At 49.2% G+C, this 18155-nt stretch overlaps 4 protein-coding genes across 4 annotated transcripts; 2 read left to right on the top strand and 2 right to left on the bottom strand.

The window, feature by feature from the left end:
- Positions 1–844: 844 nt before the first annotated feature.
- ATNIH1004_000644 (uncharacterized protein) lies at positions 845–4727 on the bottom strand (the record flags this gene model as incomplete). Its single annotated transcript, XM_033565352.1, has 4 exons — positions 845–2410; positions 2460–3357; positions 3672–4161; positions 4226–4727. The coding sequence occupies 4 exons, from the start codon at positions 4725–4727 to the stop codon at positions 845–847; spliced, it is 3456 nt and encodes a 1151-aa protein (XP_033431109.1).
- A 2283-nt stretch (positions 4728–7010) lies between these two features.
- ccpA lies at positions 7011–7479 on the top strand (the record flags this gene model as incomplete). Its single annotated transcript, XM_033565351.1, has 2 exons — positions 7011–7025; positions 7084–7479. 2 exons carry the CDS (start codon positions 7011–7013, stop codon positions 7477–7479), a joined length of 411 nt encoding a protein of 136 aa, XP_033431108.1.
- A 1437-nt stretch (positions 7480–8916) lies between these two features.
- On the top strand, positions 8917–9459 carry ATNIH1004_000642 (uncharacterized protein; the record flags this gene model as incomplete). The annotated part of the gene is made up of 1 exon (XM_033565350.1): positions 8917–9459. One exon carries the CDS (start codon positions 8917–8919, stop codon positions 9457–9459), a length of 543 nt encoding a protein of 180 aa, XP_033431107.1.
- A 228-nt stretch (positions 9460–9687) lies between these two features.
- Positions 9688–18005, bottom strand: RAV1 (regulator of (H+)-ATPase in vacuolar membrane; the record flags this gene model as incomplete). The annotated part of the gene is made up of 11 exons (XM_033565349.1): positions 9688–10194; positions 10257–10507; positions 10556–10802; positions 10858–11298; positions 11351–11392; positions 11461–13484; positions 13544–13631; positions 13751–13939; positions 14024–14139; positions 14644–17805; positions 17942–18005. 11 exons carry the CDS (start codon positions 18003–18005, stop codon positions 9688–9690), a joined length of 7131 nt encoding a protein of 2376 aa, XP_033431106.1.
- Positions 18006–18155: the final 150 nt, after the last annotated feature.

Raw genomic sequence — 18155 nt, 5'->3', positions numbered from 1 at the left:
GATATGTTAATTATGCCTGCCCGCGATGAATGGCTGATCGTCAGTGTCAACGTCAATCACAAGTGCCCTTTATCCTTCACATCTTCTCTTGTTTATTCTTTTATTATTTTTCTCTTTGAACTTGTTTGGTCTTGTGTTTGGAGACGATTTTCTATCTTGTCAGCAGCAATTTCAAAGTGGAGAAATGGATGATCCCTGTGACTCCGTTGGGTTTCCACCCTCCTATTCTGCTGGATTTACTTTACCATGTCCACGTTGACAGGATATACCCGAGTTTTGTTGATACATGAATCCCATGTGTTTTGATTCGCTACGGCTAATTTCTTTTCTTTTCTTTTCTTTTTTTTTTTTTTTTTTTTAAAAAAAAATTTCTACTCAAATATATGAATTATAGTGTTATTCGTGATAATTCGTCTCGCCTTGTTGTCTTCTTATGTCTTCTTATGTCTTAACCGACTCGTCAGTCTGGCATATAAGGGGGTCGCTAAGGAGCGAACGTCGCAGATAAAAGAAAAAAGGTTAAAAAAGCGAGAAAAGCATTGATGTGACTCTTGTGGCTTGATTTTGTTTAATCACTCCCGGATTATTGTCTTTCTCTTGCCCACTCTACATTCCAGGATATCAAGACAATGGGCGCTTTCCATGTATAGTGTAAGTAGGCGCTTGTGAAGAAATTAAATATGAATTAAAGAAATATATTCAGCTTCAAGCAGGAATCTCAGTACTGTAGATGTACTAGGTTGCTCGTAATAATAAATGGTCTACTAGCTATCACTCGGTCATGAAGAATCGTTATAGATGGCAACGAGAGGAGACAAGTACCTCATCCAGTATGTATATAAATTTAAAGATGAGGGACTCCTCCACTCGCGAGAAGAAGATTCACAATGCTAATGATCCCTTCTCCCAATATCAAACCGGAAGCCAAGACCACGACGGTTGACGACGCAACGTCTGCCTCCTTGGTCGTCTGATCGGCTTTCCTTCTACCATCAGTTGACTGAATTTCGTTGCCCGTGACTTGTTGAGCGTTTGGCGAACCGGCAAGTTGTTGGGTCGGTGGTTCAAGAACCGAAGACGGACCCTTTGAGTAGGGCCGAGACCACCACCAGGCGATCATGCCACCAATCGCTCGGGCTAGAGTAAATGACGGGACATTGAATATCCCCACAGCAACGGCGATGCCACCGGGAATCCATGATCGCCAAGGTGCAGTGACACCATGATGACCACCGTTGGCGATGGGAGAGGCAGCAACAATGCGAAGAACGGTCATCGCGGCGAAGACCACGCCGGCTACTAGAGACGCTTGCCATGCCATGGGAGGTAGGCCCTGGCCTGTGACGAGACGCGCTGTGAAAATCCAAATGTACGCGGTGGGGGTCTGGAACATGGGACCCGGCACTTCGTATACATTCACGTACATTCTGTACACAGCGGTGGATAGGACGGCACCAACTAGACTGCCTATCATCTGGCCGTAGAACTGAGCTTTAGGACTCGCGCCCAGGAGATGACCGGTTTTCAAATCCTGCATCATGTCCCCGGCCTGCAGGGCACCGGATTCAGAGACCGCGCCGGCAAGCAGGTTGGTCACGAGTGCTGTGCGCCGCGAGAAGTGCGAGGCAGGCGTTGCGAGGGAAAAGAGTAGCTGTGTTAGTTTACTGATCCCCGAGACGGGGTTCAGGTCGGTCTCGCCCAGGGCGCGAACACCCATAATTGAGAGCAGGACGGCCAGTAAAGTGGCGAGGCTAGAGAGAAGTGGAGACATGATATCCCCAAAAACGATATGCATGCAGACAACGTTTAGAATGAGAGTTAGAGGGAGTAGGATAATGACGGTTCTTGTGGAGATGAGCTGGGATGGAGGGGCATCTTCATCTCCTTCATCACTAGCCTCACTACATCTCCCTGTCGACAATATGGGTTGACTTCGAATAGACGAAGGTTCTTCAGAGATCGGGCTTAGAGCCGCATAACTGATGTATGAACGATGATTGGAAGTTATCGGTGTCTTTGACCCGATCCAGCGACCGAAACTGCTGGAAAGGAATCTTGCCTTGAGTGCCGGTGCATTGTTTACCACGGGTTTGAGGACGAGCCAACCGAGACTGACGAGAGAGTCTGCGAGCATGATGGCTAAGGAGACCCAAACGATCCACGCCTGGCTTCCGTCTTCCCAGCTACGCACGGAGCCGGGAGCCCAGCCACGGGCCTTTGCAAGTGGCGACAGGATACCCCAGCCCAACACCGCCCCGAAGAGCATATGCATACAAGTTGAAGGGCCCATGATGATCCCTTGTCCGACATAGGCCGGTGACGGATTCAGCGTCCACAGCCAGTTCTGTGCAAGCGAGAGGCCAAATATAGGAATGCCACGGACTTGAGGGACAAAATAAGAAAACAGCGTCTGTAATTATCAGCAGGCAGGCTCAGCGGCAACCAGGAGAGAGCCTCACATAAACCCCAGAGACAACGAACGCACTGGCCAAGAGGCGCATTTTCGACCTCCAATCTTCTTTTTCATTGTTTCGGGCCAGGGAGTCATCCTGTTTCCATAGCATATTGTCGTCTTCGGATTCTCGTCGCGATATCAATGCCTCTTCCTCGTCATCCCGTAGGGCGCTCCCGGATTGGCCGGATCCATCCCTTGTCTTCTCATCACTCTGTCCGCTCCTGTGCAGGACCCTCAGCATCAAGGCCGATGCTGTTCCGCTAGGGAATTTCAATTTCTCTCGGACTATCACCTCCTTTCTCAATGGGACAGCAAAGACGACACCGAACAAACACACGCCCAGACTCCAAATGGCCAGCTTCCAAAAATTAAGCTTCAACGGTCCTCCCTCTCCAGTCCCTCCGTCACCAGACGGCCCATCCTTCCCATCCCTGAGAAGAAACTCTAATGCAGGAATGACTCCGACAAACCCACAGCCCAGAGGCATTGTTCCCACTGCGCCTGCCACTGTTTGTATGAGGACGTTCTCGATGGGAGTGAACGGATACGAAAGGTACTTGGACATGACCTTGAAGACCGAGAATCCTACCAACGCCGAGGGCATGGCCATTGTACTGATCCAGCCTGTCTGCAGACCGAAGTAGGTGTTGGAGAAGGTAATCAAGGCACCGATAAGAAGGCCCACTAGGAGGGAACGGAGGGTAAAGCTCTGGGGCACAGGAGTCGGAGAAGAAAGGCCGGTGTCATCGACAGTGGATAGCTGCTCATTTCCATAGTCCAAGGGCCTCGACGGTCTATCCGTAGTCGCCCCGTCTGAGGGGGGAATGCCGGAGGCATTGCCCGGCATGTTGATGGTCTGGTAGTCCATCGAGTCAGCAGCAGCATCACTACCCTTCTCAGCCCTGCACACCATCAAATGCAGTCAATCTAGAATGACAGCACCCAATGGCTCAGCACGGCATGAGTCATGAGAATGCGAGATGAGATGGATATGGAGGAGCGGAGAATACAAGAAGTCGGAATGCAGCGCGGATGACTAATGCGATCAGATTGCTAGTTTAGTGGTGATGTAATCAGGCCATGTGATTGGACTAGATAGAGCCTTTATTTACGAACTCCAGTCAATCGTCCTTTGGAATCTGCATCTCATGATTGCATGTCAAATCACATTAAATCTATCTACAAAGAGTGCCGCTTGCTCTATATAAATTCTCACACTACGATGTTGCAGCGAGATCCTGAGCTCCACCCTTCCACCGCTCTTTGGAGCAAGCGCGAATAATTGTTGAAAGTCATCTGGGACAGCCAGGCCAAATGAGGCGTCACCACCAGATTGAGATCTTGGCTGTCTTCTCGTAATAGAGCAGAATTGTCGGGTGCTGATGGCTCCTCGCTAAACACATCGGTTGCAGCTCCTGCAATCTGATCTTTCTGGAGAGCCTTGACCAGGGCGTCTTCGTCCACAATGCCTCCGCGCGAGACGTTGATTACCACAGCACAAGGCAACATAGCTTCCAACTCTGGCGTTGATATAAGGTGGCGGGTCTGGTCGGTCAGCGGAAGCGCTAGGAAGAGCACCGTGCTTTGCTTGACCACGGTGTCAAAGGGAGTCCTGTTTTCGCCGTTTGTCATGGTGGAATCATTCTTGCGTCCTGATATCAAGACTTTCATGCCCAGGCCTCGGGCGATCCCAGCGATTCTTTTCCCTGTCTCTTGTCAGACTCGCAAGAGGCTAGACAGCGCCCAACGAACCAGCAATCCTTCACTTACCTACATTTCCATTCCCTATAATACCCACGACTTCCTCCTGGCACGTCAAGGGCGGCGTCCCATCTTTATTTAGAGCTCGGTACATAAGGGTCTTCTGTCGCGGCCACTCCCCAGCTCGGGTCATCGAGTGCAACTGCAGCATTTTCCGTCGCGTCGTGAAGTACAGCCCAATGGCATGCTCAGAAACCGCCTCGACATTGGATGAGGGACAGTTGCTCACGGCGATTCCCCTTCTCCTGCACACTTCGAGATCCACACAATCGGTGCCCGTGGCCACGACGACGATCAGCTTAAGATGTGGTGTCACCTCGGGTGACAGTGCGATTGCGTCCAGTTCAATCTTCGAGAAGACTAGGATTGAGGCATCGTGGATGCGCTCATGGAGTTGGGAGAGCGTGGTCTGCGGGTAGACAGTTTTGGTGTAGGTATGGGGGGCTGGGAGTTCAAAATCTGGGACTTGGGAGTAATCACCCTGGAGAAAGACTACATGGTAGTTCGTCATCGTCGTGTCTGGTCGTCAAATTGACAGATAGATGATGGACCGAGGAATGCATCCGTGAGTATTATTTCCGGTTCTTCGGTGTTCCGTATGCCACTGCGCCGACATTCCCCACTTCCCGCACGCCTTTCCAACGACATTCGGTGGGTCTGGCCTCGATCATTGATACAAAATAGGTAAGGGAAGATCTTTTGGAGATGCATATCTTACAGATGAATCCCCGTTGGTGAATTCAAAATCACCATTATTTCCCAAAAGGCTGCTCGCAGATCGCGTGCAATGTCCGTCGTACCGTCAGGTCGAAGCTGATCAACCCCGGGTCCCTCTTGCTTGTTTTCCCTTTCTCTTATCTTGTTCTCGACATATTCTCTATCCCAGAAGAATTTAAGATTTCGGATAAGAGGTAATGATAGTTGAGCAACACTGGGTTTGGTTTTCCGCCCCGTCGGCCTTGCAAAATGTAATCGACCGGTTTCTCCGACAACATAGCTAGGTCACTAGTTGGAAAGCGAGGATAAATGTTGAGAGAGAACACGTCCTATGTAGGTCTCGTCTGTCAGCGACCTTAAGCTATAGTAGTCAATTATGTAGAACCAACTGTTTCTTTGAACGCCAACCTAAACCTGAAGCTCCATCGAATAGCACCCCAGAGTGTCATCCCAATACTGGTCATTTCTGTTGGCATCGCTCATGCCAGCCCTCCAGACTCCAGGAAAGCACCTAAACGTTTCCCACAACACAGTTACTTTTTCAGGAGGCCCCTATTCCCGATCCAAACGAGGCATGGTGGGTGTTGTATAATTCCCTACTCCAAGACACAGAAACGGGCGAAATTATATGGCCGCTTGTACGGCCGCAGATAGCTCATTCTACAGGAAACCGAGCTGCTCCCACCGGTTGACACCTCAGTGGTTCGTCACGTCACAACACGACGGTGCCCGTCGCAGCGCAGACAATCCTCTCTGAACGGTTCTTATATTGTGAGACAGAGATGCATTATACTCTATTACAGCTCCCCTTACGGGCTCTTCCAGAGTCGCCAACGGCCAAAGAGCCCAAAATGGCCCAGCAGCTCCCGTTGGCATTTGGTTATATGTAAATACATTAATTTCGAAACTGAGGGCTGCAAACAAAATGCTCCTTAAGCTAGCGCAGTGCAGAATAATGGGAAAATAATCTACGACAGTGATATAACCACACCTTCTGTAGACCTTGTCTTCTTACAGGCCCTTTGCCAGTGAACATACCACAAAGAAGCACTCAGCTATAGGGATAAGACGCAATACCCCTGGGGCGTATCACGAAATTGGTGTCTTAAAATTGTTCTGGCACGAAGTGTGTGCCACTGAGAGAGTTTATAAAGTGAAAGCGTCTAGAAACAAGCATGGCCATAGAGATAGTTCCGAAAGTGCCTGGCTCCAGTCTCCCAGACTGCTTCGTCTAGAAGGGGCTAAAACGAAGTACTGTGTAGTATAGTTATACTCTAGATTGCGCTGGGAAAGCATCCAAATGTTTTTAGGAACCCTTGACCTCCCAGAGCTGTCTAGATTAACAAGCCCGAGCAGTGGTGTTTGTTGCAAGGGACATGCCAAAGGGCATACCAAATGGCATACCAAAAGGCATACCAAAAGACATACCAAAAGACATACCACAAGACATACCAAAGACATAGCAAGGGGTTTTAGAGGTTAGAGAGATGCCCAGGCAGTTATAATAGCCACCTAGGTGTTCCACCACACTGCAGTATAAAAAGGATCCGTAGCGGCGCGCCGGTCGTTGAGGCGGCTCGAAGGAGCGTAGGGAGGAGGTTAAAATGGGACGAGACCTCCAAACTGTATACTCTGAAGGTATGAAGCTTCAAGCCTCGGAATATGCAAGCATGATAAGAACAGCCTTCCTCTACTGCGTACAGCAGAGGCTCTTAAATCATGCTGAAATACGGAATACACCAAGCCACGCCCTTTCCCCAGAAGAATCCATACGCATGCCCCCTTGCATGAGGCACCACGGACTCTATCGACGACCATCACATTCCAATTTCTCTCCCACTCATTCCACCTAGATTGAGGTTCATTTGTGTGCATTCCTACATTCCATGGATAGCATATCTGTTACTCTGGCACCCATAACAGCATTGAAGTGGTGAACGCGTCCAATATATAAAGGAATTTCGCGCCATTTCTGCGATGGAGAGCCACTTGTTTCCTACCACCGTCTGTCAGGTAGCCAGTCAGACCATAAGAGTTGAGATTGACATTTTCCCATAATAATAATACGATAATCAAGATGCGCTTCATCAGCGTGAGTTCCACCTAGTCGCCTTCCACCACTTAGATCCAAGCCAACTAATAAATGCCAGCTCCTCGCCACCGCGCTGGCCGTCGCACCATCCACCGTGTACGGCTATGGTGTTTTCAGCGTCGAGCTGAGTTACCACGAGGACTGCCACCCCGGTAACAAACCCACTCAAGCTCTCGGGGCCCCTAAACATGAGACTGCCACAAAGGATACATGCGCCAAGATCCCAACGAAACACAGCATGAGCATCGATTCGTACTCGTTCTCGGCCACAGCGGTCACCAAAGATACGACAGAAAAGTGTCATGGAATTGGGATTTTCTCCAACGAGGAGTGTGTGGGGTATCCGGAGATGGTTATACCCATCCATCCGGGGGAAGTACACGTTAAGACGCCATGTTTTTCAGATCTGCCATATCAAAAGCATCTCGGGGTACGGCTATTCTGCAAGGATTAGAGCGGAGTGGGACTGGGATGAGGTTGGGTCAATGTAATCATAGTTAATCCTGTTTGATTACCCAGAATACACGTCTACTGACTTTCGAGCCTGTCTTATTGAGGACGTGATAAAACGTCAATGAACGAGTTCTCTGATTAGATTATATTGTTAGAGCAGGTCTAGTGTAATCGTATACTAGAATAAGCTACTAAATTCCGATAGAGTCAGCCCTAAGCTTTTAAAAGACAATAAAGGTATGAGATTTCCTACTCCGTCTCATGTCTGGGCTTGTATCGGCATGGACAGAGTATTCCCACGCATCTCACTGGCAATGTGTTGTGAAAACAGCTCCGTTGGTCTCTCTGCCGTCTTTTTCGTAGAGAAGTCAGAGATAAGGCATTTTGAATCACCAGTCCTTGATCGTCGAAAAGGGCCGGTAGAAATCTACCTTTCATTCCCATAAATGCGAGCAGCATAAACTGTATATACAAATAAGCACTTGCTCAATAACAATGAGGGCACGGTACTCACTGAGATGATATTGTGACTTATTCATGCAGCAGGATGATCATGGCGTGTGATTTGGCTAATTGCATCAACCTGGGAATACAGCTTCAGGGTGCCACCGACGTCGATAGGGCTGAGCGTCGAAGCCCTCGTGGGTAGGAAATTTCTTGAGAGATTATACACAATTTAGCCATCAATATTTACAGATTCAAGAAAGTCAGTTAGCTAATTACGCCTCCTTTCACCTAGCCTTTCTTCCGTCTGTTCAAGGCGAAGAGGGTAGTAATTCTCTTTGGGAGACGATCGATGGTAATATCTTAATCTTTGGAAGGAAATACTGTTCATGCGCCGTGGTATTATTTTGCATATATTTTCATTGGCATAATTGCTGTGAGAAGAAAGTCAAGAAGAGGTTAAGAAGAATGAGATGGGGAGATCAAGATAATCGAGGTGATTCTCTGAAGCTAGAACTTCATCATAGTAAATTACACATATAGTAGTAACTGTCGGTCTATCTAACTCGAATCAGATTTGTTACCAGTAAACATCTCCAATCAAACCATTCACTAGATGCTCATATCTTTTCACATCCTGTACTTTTTCTTTTTTCTCTCTTTAATATCTGTCAGCATATGTCCAGAAACAAGATAGATACTCTGGAATGCACGCCGACTCGCCTCCACTGGAATGCTAGTCCATACCAGACTATGGCGAGAGAGAACACCATATCTCATGGTTGACATTCATGGTATCGATCTTGCCCATGCAGAGTATGCAGAGTTGGGATGAAATAGATGGCTGGATATTTGGCCCGGGCATATAAATATGATCAGTTCATATCAGTTCTCCTGTTCATACTCTTCACTCTTTATTAAACCACATTAAATAAATAAAATACTACCAATTTTCATCCACATAGAACCTAACCGACATCCGAAGATAGAAAACATGCGTCTTGAAAAACTCTTCCTATTCACCCTCCTATCCACCACAACTGCCACAGCCAACGTCCACCCGAATCGAACCGCACACGTATGGACAACCTTCGTCCCAGAATGTCCCTTCATCCCACAGGGGATGCACTACGAGGTGGACATCCACCGAGAGTCCCCCACAACCGTATACTCGGAGATCGGATACAACACCTGCGTGAGCGTGCCCGTGCCACGACGACACACCCAGCTAGAAGTCAATCATGTGTCGATTGGCGCGGAGATGTTCATGCTTAACCACCAGTTCGGGGTCCACGACCAATGCAATCTCACGCTGCATGAGCTGCCCGGGTGTGAGCAGAGACCGCTGATCGAGAAGGACATCAGATCCGGGAGGCCTGTGGGCGATTGTGAACAGAGGTCGTTTTTGGCGTTTAATCAGGTCTGGTTGAAGTTGAGTTGTCAAGATGAGAGGCACATCGTGGTGCAGAATACAAGTGCTTCGTTGAATCGGACGAGACGGGGAGGACCATGGAGGTCTCGGTTCCTGACTTCCTAAGAGGGATGTGCTTGGTTTGTGATGTTTCGGTTTGCGTGCATTGCTCGGTGTTGGGCGTGGGAATCAAAAAATATTAACATAGAGTATTGCATAATCTCAAATATCCTCCAATAGTATACAAGTTATATACGCAAGTGAATCCCCAGCCAACTACTCATAATATCGAACAAAACAAAGAAAAAGTCAATGCCACGCCGCGTCATATACTAACGACCTGCTGCAACATTCCTAGAATCCAAAACTATCGAGCAACGAGTTGGCATCAGGTTCGTTAAATGTGGTCGGTGGTGGTTTCAGTTCCTGCGCTGCAGCAGGGCTTTCCGGAGCCTGGGCTACTCTGGTTTTGATTGGCATGTCTGCTACCACCAGACTGCTGCGTCGGCGAAGCATCTTCCGGTAATCAACCCCGTTGTCCTGTAGATCAAGGGCGACCTCCTTGACGGTTTGTAGGGCAGATGGCCCACCCAGGAACTCCCAGTGGCGTATCAGGTCGATAGCCAGGAGATCGCATCCCATCCGGTCGTAGAGGCGAGCATTGCGCAGAACAAAGTTCCATTCGGACTGAGCGGACACCTTGGATGCGCCTTTCAGCGTCTGTAGGGTCTTCTCCCGAAGTGTTTTGTATAGGACTACAAGGGCAGGGTCGTTGGATAGATACGATTTGGCCTGCAATGGGATCGATCCCGGACTGCCTGGGGAGGAAGGCGTGGAAGGAATGAGAGTCTCAATCGGTGACTAGATCCGCAGATATTAGTTCAACATCGACAACAGACAATAAGACTCGTTGATATACGTACAATAAGTGAACGCACGGCCATATCACGGCGCCCCAGCATCCAGAAAGCCCACGAAGCCATCCATCGGTTTCCGTCGGAGGCAGCTTCAGGAAGCACTCGCTCTTCCAGAATTTCCTTTAGGACTGGCCCATTGTCACCTTCGTAGGCGCGTGTGATCGCAATGGCAAGCTGCAAATCGCCCACTTGGTTCATACAGACCTGAGCAGCATCACGCAGGTGATCTGCAAGAAGGAAAAATGCCGCCGCATACTCTAGAACAGTGGTTAGCAATACAGAAAAAGAGGGACAGATGTCCTCACCGAATCTTCGTTTCCCGAGCAAAGCATATGCATTTTTCAAAGCAGATGTTTTCCATCGGGGATCCTGGAAATCATTTGATAGCAATCGCTGAGTGGCAGCTTGCTCTCGATTCCAATGAGCCATTCGCCACAGCCCTTGTAGGATGTTCTTCTTTTTCATTGCAAGATAGTACAATGAGCAGTCGATTGGGTTTTTCTCTTCCGTTTTTGTATACTCGTTTCGGGCCACTATTTCCAGTTGGGCTCGCTACTCACTTGTCAGTCCGACAACTCAAATCGCGGATACGAGAAGGTTCTCTTACGATGGCTGCAGGGTCTGATAACCACATGAATATGCCGCTTTCTTTGGCTGATTTCCAGAGCATCTTGCCACCGAACTGTCGGGAGACAAGATCCAGAAGGATATCCTGACTGCCGCTGTAGAATGCCCAAGCAATTTCTCTCCAGGAAACCGTGTCCTTATTCGCAACACCCTGAGTCCTTCGCAGCATATGCTGTCGGAAAAACAGCAAGTAGCGTGCCGCATTGTCGTCCATAGAACGGCGGTGTTTTTCGACTGTGGCCACACACTCTACTGTATCTGCCAAACGAAACTGTTCCTGGCTGGTAAGCTGGGGCAAAGCGAAGCGGGCTAAATTTTCGTTGAGCAGCGCAGCGGTGCTTTCGTCCATAACCGACAATTCCTCATCTAGAGAGAGGTCCGCATACGAGTGAAGCTCCTTGGACGACGCTTTCTGTGGCGTCTTCGTAGTGTTAGCTGTTTGTCATCGAACACCTCACCTCAGTATTACTCACATCATGTTCCTCGTAGAAGTCCTCCAGCCGCATTTCCAAAAGCTGTCAATATTATCACCCTCCGTATAGAACTTCAACTTTCTATGAAGATTCAACAAGATGGAGTGCACCAGGTTACTCTTTCCGCTGAGAATACACTGCGCCAGGAATTGAGGATGGAACACAGGCAATGTACCATTCAGCCGGCTCACAACCTCGAAGAAGTCGACGGAAGTTTGACCTCTAGAGGGAATACGGAGCTGCGAAACTACGCGTTCGGTGGCGTCGATCTCGTTATCGTACACAAGAAGTTGATTTCCTGCCCCTATTACTATGTGGCCATTGCTGAGCCAGCAGGAATCCCCAATGGGATGGGGAGTGAGGTCCCGGATCCAAATCTCTCTTATCTGTGCCCAGGACGGCTGGGCATCAAGGTAGTCATAGCGAAGTTGTGAGAGTAGTAAGACTTTGTGAGGGAATCCAACAGCAAGAACGGATTGCCTATCGGGCGTAGACGTCCAGTCAAGATCACGAACGACTTCTTGCTGGGAAAAATGCTCCTCAAACTCCAACTGAGCACCATTGGTATCCCAGATTGTCAAACGAGTACGGTCCTCATCTACAAGGGCTGCTTTCCTGATGGAGTTCCCACTGGCAAGAGAAGGGTTTGCAATACCCGTTTCAACGGTCGATGTGAGGAGCCAGTCAACTCGATTCTTTTCCCTATCAACCTTGGCAGTCCATGTGTGGAGAACGCCGGTGCTGGTATAGGAGAGCGCTATATCTGGTGAAAACAGGTCAAAGAATCCGGACCTTTCGGCTTTCGGGCCCGCTGGATCAACGGGTAACACGTAAGACAAATTTCCCTTAAGTCCTAAGTCAAAAGTGCAGAGTCTTTTCAAGACATAATCAGGATCATGTGTCCCACCATTCACTTGCTGCCTTGAGGTGGGCAATCGAAGCTCCCAAGCAATCCCCTTCATGTCAGCGCCAATGACGGCTATATATACGACATCATGATCCCTCTCCGAAGTAGGAATCGGCAGGACGCAGAGCGGTTTGCTTGAGAAATCGAATGTCGACGATGCCAGCTGCTGCGCATGGAAGGAGCGAATGTCCCAGACAGAGATTCCTTTATGGTGGAGATTGACCAGAAAATCTCCTCCTTCGATTATACAAGTGCGATAGATATGTCCATCTGAGAACAGCGAACTCTTGCGGACCAGAGTTGAACCGCTTTCTCTCCGTTTCTGCTTCCAGATCAATGCTTTGTTGTCATCGGTTCGGGAAACAAGAATGTCTCCAATTGCGTTGCGGACAATTTTCTTAACAGGGCCATTATGTCCGGTCCAAGACCCTCTCAAGCTAACCCGGTTTTTGCGCGGAGCCGGGTCAAACAAAGCATCTACCTGTGAATCGAACCATTCAATCCGGCCGTCAAAATGGTGGACAAGGATAGATATTGAGTCGCTTGAATGTGTACTCTGAAAGGCACACATTTGCGCATAGTCCTCTTTCGCAGAGATTCCACGCATGAACGAGAAATCCAAGCCTTCTACATGAAGGATGTTGAAGACTTTCAATTCCGACTTGATTTTGGACCCGACATCTTCCAGCGCCCACGCAGACATATGACCCTCCCCATCTAACACGACACAAATCTCCGGGTTTTTGTTCGCGACTTCTATAATATGCTCCAAAGCGTGGTTCCCACTGTTCCCCGTGTTTCGCTGCACTGCCCGTTCGGTCGCAGCGCAGAAATCTCGACCGTCGACAATGAATGCATATCGACGAGTCATTGAATTCTCATTTGTCGCATGCCGCGGTTGAACAGAGGTACCCATATCAATATGTGTCCAGAATTGCAACGCAGATGGAGCATGGTGGTCCCTCGTCGCCCATACCCTGATCTTGTTGTCCGCGCACCAAGTGTAGAAAGCACTGTTCATGAACTGTTCCGGATGGAATGGTCTGCGCCAATGCATGCCCGTAACTACCGCTGGATGGGGAAGATAGGATACCTCAAAGCGCACATCGTCGGCACCAAACGAGAGCCGCCGCCACACCTTAACTACACGGTCGTATTGACCCGTAGTCACCACAAGAGTCGCGTCGGGGGGGAGAACTGTGCAAACTTGACGGGGGCAGCTAGCTTCTGCTTCCATATAGCTCGCGGTGTGTCATTTAGGAACCAAAGCGTGAGGTGTGAGTTACCCAGGAGAAGCTCGTCAGACGAGCCCCACGATAGTGTGCGGATCAGCTCGTCGTCATCATCGCAGCGGAAGGTATGAGCAAGAGACCACTATAGTATAGTACTCTCATTATCAGCATTGTCATGTCCGTTATCCGAGTTTTTCCCATCATTCCCAAATCGAGCTTTCATCCCCCCTCCCAAACCGACACGGAAGAAGATACACGTACCTTTAGCGTTTCGCGTTGGATTCCATACGGCTCATACACGAAGACATCTGGGCCACCGCATACTGCTATCTTGCCGGAAGCTTCGTCTATCGTCACCGCTTCCAAGGCATCAGCATCGTCAACGTAAATCGTCTGAAGGAGGTTGCGCGGGCCGCCGAGGATGACCAGCGCACGGCCGGAAATATACACCTGAAAGGAATAGAAAACACGGGGTTAGCAACGGCAGGGAACATAATTTTCAACAGTGCAAAAGTCGCCACAGGGCAGTCCTACAACGACGCGAAGACCATCCCACAGCGCCGCGCTGAAAGACTGGAGCTTCCTTGGGGGTCTCCCCGGCAGAACCGCTCGCATAGAGGTGATGTTGGCTGACGTCGGACGCTGCTGCGCTGAAGACGGAGTTACACCATTGCAGGGCACGAGAAATGAAAAATTGAAATGAAGAGTCTTAGAAAACCCAGAAAGTAAAGAGAGGCTTCACAATGAATAGCGCGGCAGCTAAGAGGATTTGGGGAGATTATGACGTTCAGCTCGATTACGCTGTTTCCGCCGCCGTGCCGCCTTCCGCCGTGTGACTTGGGCATGAGATCACTGACATGACGTGCAGCATTTCCCATACAAGCTAGGTACCATACAAAATGGGTTTATATGAATATATATAATCATCTATCAGGAAAGTTTAGGGGAAAAAAAAGAAAAAGAAAAAGCTCCGACTCAAGACGGGTTCTTATTCCTGCAGAGTATACGCTATCCTGACACGCGAAAGGGTATCATTAAAAAGACACTTTCCAAGTCTAAACCCCATAACAGCCAAATAAAAATTACATGATGAAGAGGATTCACACATCTCAAATATAGGACATTTCAATTCCGTCGACCGGACGATCTCCTACCATCCGTGGGGGATTCCGGTTCCTCATCAACGAAGCGAACGCTTGTTGTGCCTAGTGAGTTGCCCAGATCAGTACGAGGCCGTGCACTGGGCGCAGTCTTAGGAGCAGTAGACTCTGTCCGGGCACGTAATAGTCGACTGGCAAAGGGTGTCTGCAATGGAGTTGCCGGGGTTGTGGAGACCTGGGCCAATACTCTTGCGCGCGCAGCCCGTTTAGATGGTGAGGTCATATAGCTGGGGGTAGCCAACGAGGAAGGAGCTTGCGAGTCAAAGTCACCGAGCCTAAATGGAGTTCCGGTTTGGTACCAAGGATCGAATAATGCTTGACCCGGACGGCTAGCCCCGTCAAAAGTCTTCGCAGGACTCATTAAAGGTCCAGGGGAGTCCCGAGCTTCGATGTTGTCTCTCGTCTTTTCAAGCCAATGACGGAACATGCTTCTGGAATGTCGTCGTAAACTTCGTTCCCGCATAGCGCCCGCAGTCTCGAAAGTACTCTTGATCTGGAAAACGCGTAGGCTAAGCTTCCGGAGTTGGACATTTGCTTGACTCAGAATATGGTCACGATACATGTTCTCTGCCTGTTCTCTTAACCTAAGCCATTCTATCAGGACCTCGGCGAGCCGGATCAATTGGTTGTAGGTAACACGACGAAAATAGTAGGTATCGGCATTGTTGCAATCCTGGACTTTTTTCTCGGTGCTTTCATGCCATTGAGCAAAGAACCCCGACGCAAGGTTTAAAGTTTTTCTTCGGCTGAATTGTAGAGATTGCTGCTCCATGTCGGCGACATGTTGCCATTTTGTATGCCAGGATCCCAGTGCCCTTGAAGCGAGGTTGATCTTGATTTTTCTTCGGGTTTGCGCGTAGGCGTTCTGACGGCGTTGCTTGGCAGATTGCACCGTTGCTGTATGCCATCGTTTAATCGCCTTGGTAGTTGCAAAGTAAAACTGTGCATCACACGCCCATCCATCTAGTTTCGCTACATGATCAAGCTTCGAGCGCCATGCCACAAGCGACTCCTGTGCAAGCCGCGGTGCATAGAATTCAAAGGCGACAACGTCTCGCTGATGTTGGAGGGCAAGCTGACCTCGCCACCGGGTAAGCTTAGATCGAAGGAGTTCTTCGTTTCGGTGGTCTTCATGTATGCCTGCGTTGTGGAGTAGCTGAGAGTAAGTCCGGCGCACGTTCGTCACAAATGTGGAAAATACATCGCGAGTGATTCTTTGGTCAAGAATCCGTTGCATTAGACGATATCTCTCAGCCAGAATCCACTTATACATGGCCTCCATCTTCAAGCGTTCTTCGATCCGTACGCTAAGGGCCTGGCACCGAAGCAAGTCATTCCATGTAGTCCAGGAATTGCGCACGACCCGCCGTGTATCGAACTCTCTTGCTTGCTTAGCCATCTGAACCTTCTTCACCCAGTGTCCAAATGCCATTTGGACGATGCGTTTGTCAACCATCTTGGCGGTACGAGAAGCAGCCGGTGCCAACCGTGATTGGATCTTCCATTCCCCGAAACTTTCCCCCAGAAGCTGCAGGCGCTGTCTGGATGCCGCTTCCTGCTCGGTGATGGCGACAGCCTTCGATCGTTTAGTCCACGCCTGCCAAGCCAAATTAAGAGTATTATGCTTATTCCGGGTATCGATCTCAAGGGTACGCTCTCTGTTATTACGAAAGTTCCGTAGCCAGTACAGTAGTGATCGCCTCTTTAGGCAATAATCATACCACTGTGGAGCGCGCCGTTCGCAGAAGCACCAGAACCATTGCCAATAGAAAGTGTGCGTCGATCTCTGGTCGTGCGTTGCTACTGCCCTCTTCTCTAGCCCTTTCACTTGGTGAAGTTTCTTTCTCCAAGTAATGAAAGGCCTCCGTAATGCGAATCTCTGGGCTTTAAGTTCATTGACTGCAGTTATCTCACGCCAAGCATTGAAGTATTTGACACCAAGGACGTGTCGCCGTGCAGCAGATGTCCTCGCAACTTCATCCGAGGCAACTTGTGCCCAATGCGTGAAGGCCTTGGTCATGAGGTAGAGATCTCGAGCTCTCGCAGCACGCTCTTCCAGATGTTTGAAGAATCTTTCCGTCTGCGCTGCTTGTCGTTTTTCTTGGATGATGGTAAGCCATGTCTCAAAAGCCTGACGAACAAGAGTAAGTCGGTCACGGTTCACAGCGACGACTTCCATGTTTTGATGGCTTTGCCGCGTCTGGATAGCTTTTTTCAGCCATTGTGTAAGAATGCGCCGATTAATGGCTCGCTGGCGATACATGTTAAATGTTGACGCATCCCGCAACAAATCTGAGAGCGACGGCCTATATAGCATTTCAAGCGGAACCTCTGATTTACCAAAGGTTTCGCTTTTGTCTCCCTGGGAGGACGCAGACAACTCTTCCGCATTTTCATCTGAGCCCTCTGAGCTTACCGAATGTCGGTGGCGTGACCGCGAGGCTTCTGCCATCCGCTTTGAACGGTCTTCATTAACTGCAGATCTCGCATGAACGCCATTGGAGATCGGCTTTTTATCCTTTGCTGGATCCAAAAGATCCATTCTGCTCATCAGACGGCGCCCCACATCTATGAATTGTGCGATTAGTTGTGTTCTATCTGGCGAGCTGGGATTTTTCGTGGTTGTCGTCCCCTTTGGCGGCGACAGCCTAGAGTCAATGAATTCAGGCTTCCCAGTTGGTAGACGAGATAGAGAAGAGCGTGAACTTGGCCGGTTCCAAATACTCCGTTGAGTAGGGTCATCGCCAACATCATACATTGAATTAAACGACGCCCTCCTTCGTCTAGTTATCTGCGTAGTATCCTCCCCCGGTGTATTCTCACGGTCGACCCTCGCTCGAAGTCGGCCATCAGGCACGAGTGCACTTTGTTCATAAGTCTCGTTATCTTCATTATCGTCATCATTATCACCACCAAACTCTATAACTATCCCCATCTGCTCAAGCAGATTCTCAAACTTTTCAAAGAGGCTGTCGCCTGTTATGTTCTTTTTTCCCATTTTAAGCAAGAATCGCATGCAGGCATAGCCTGGATCCGCGTCCACGCCATGTTCTGAAATGACCTCGTCGTACGCTTGGAATAATACTCTGAAGGGAAGACGCTCAACCTCTGGACTCCGCTCTGCGCGGGTTATAACTTGGAAGAGGAGGCCGACATCTGCCATACACCACTCGTTAACTCGCATTCAATGGCACCGAGGCGGGATAAAATTAAGAAATGTGGGGGAAAGAATCAGTTAGCTTCATAAAAGAAAACAAAAACAAAAAAAAAAAAAAAAAAAAAAAGTTCACACCTTCATCTGAAAGCGACGGGTCTTCATAGGACAGAGGTTTACGCTGACGGGAAACGGGAGGCATCGAAATATCCACGACCTAAGGCGCGTTTTCGCAAAGTAGGTCATGGAGACGGGGAACGAAATCAACCATTGCGCGGCGGTAAGTTGGTCGCAATTGAAAAGCCCGCAGATCCTCAAGTCTACGGCTGCGTACAAAGCAGACCCCAGATAG

This window comes from Aspergillus tanneri, assembly GCF_003426965.1.
Source record: "Aspergillus tanneri strain NIH1004 chromosome Unknown AapTan_2_pilon_pilon_pilon, whole genome shotgun sequence".
NCBI classification, from domain to species: domain Eukaryota; kingdom Fungi; phylum Ascomycota; class Eurotiomycetes; order Eurotiales; family Aspergillaceae; genus Aspergillus; species Aspergillus tanneri.
This window is presented reverse-complemented; position numbering and strand designations above follow the sequence as displayed.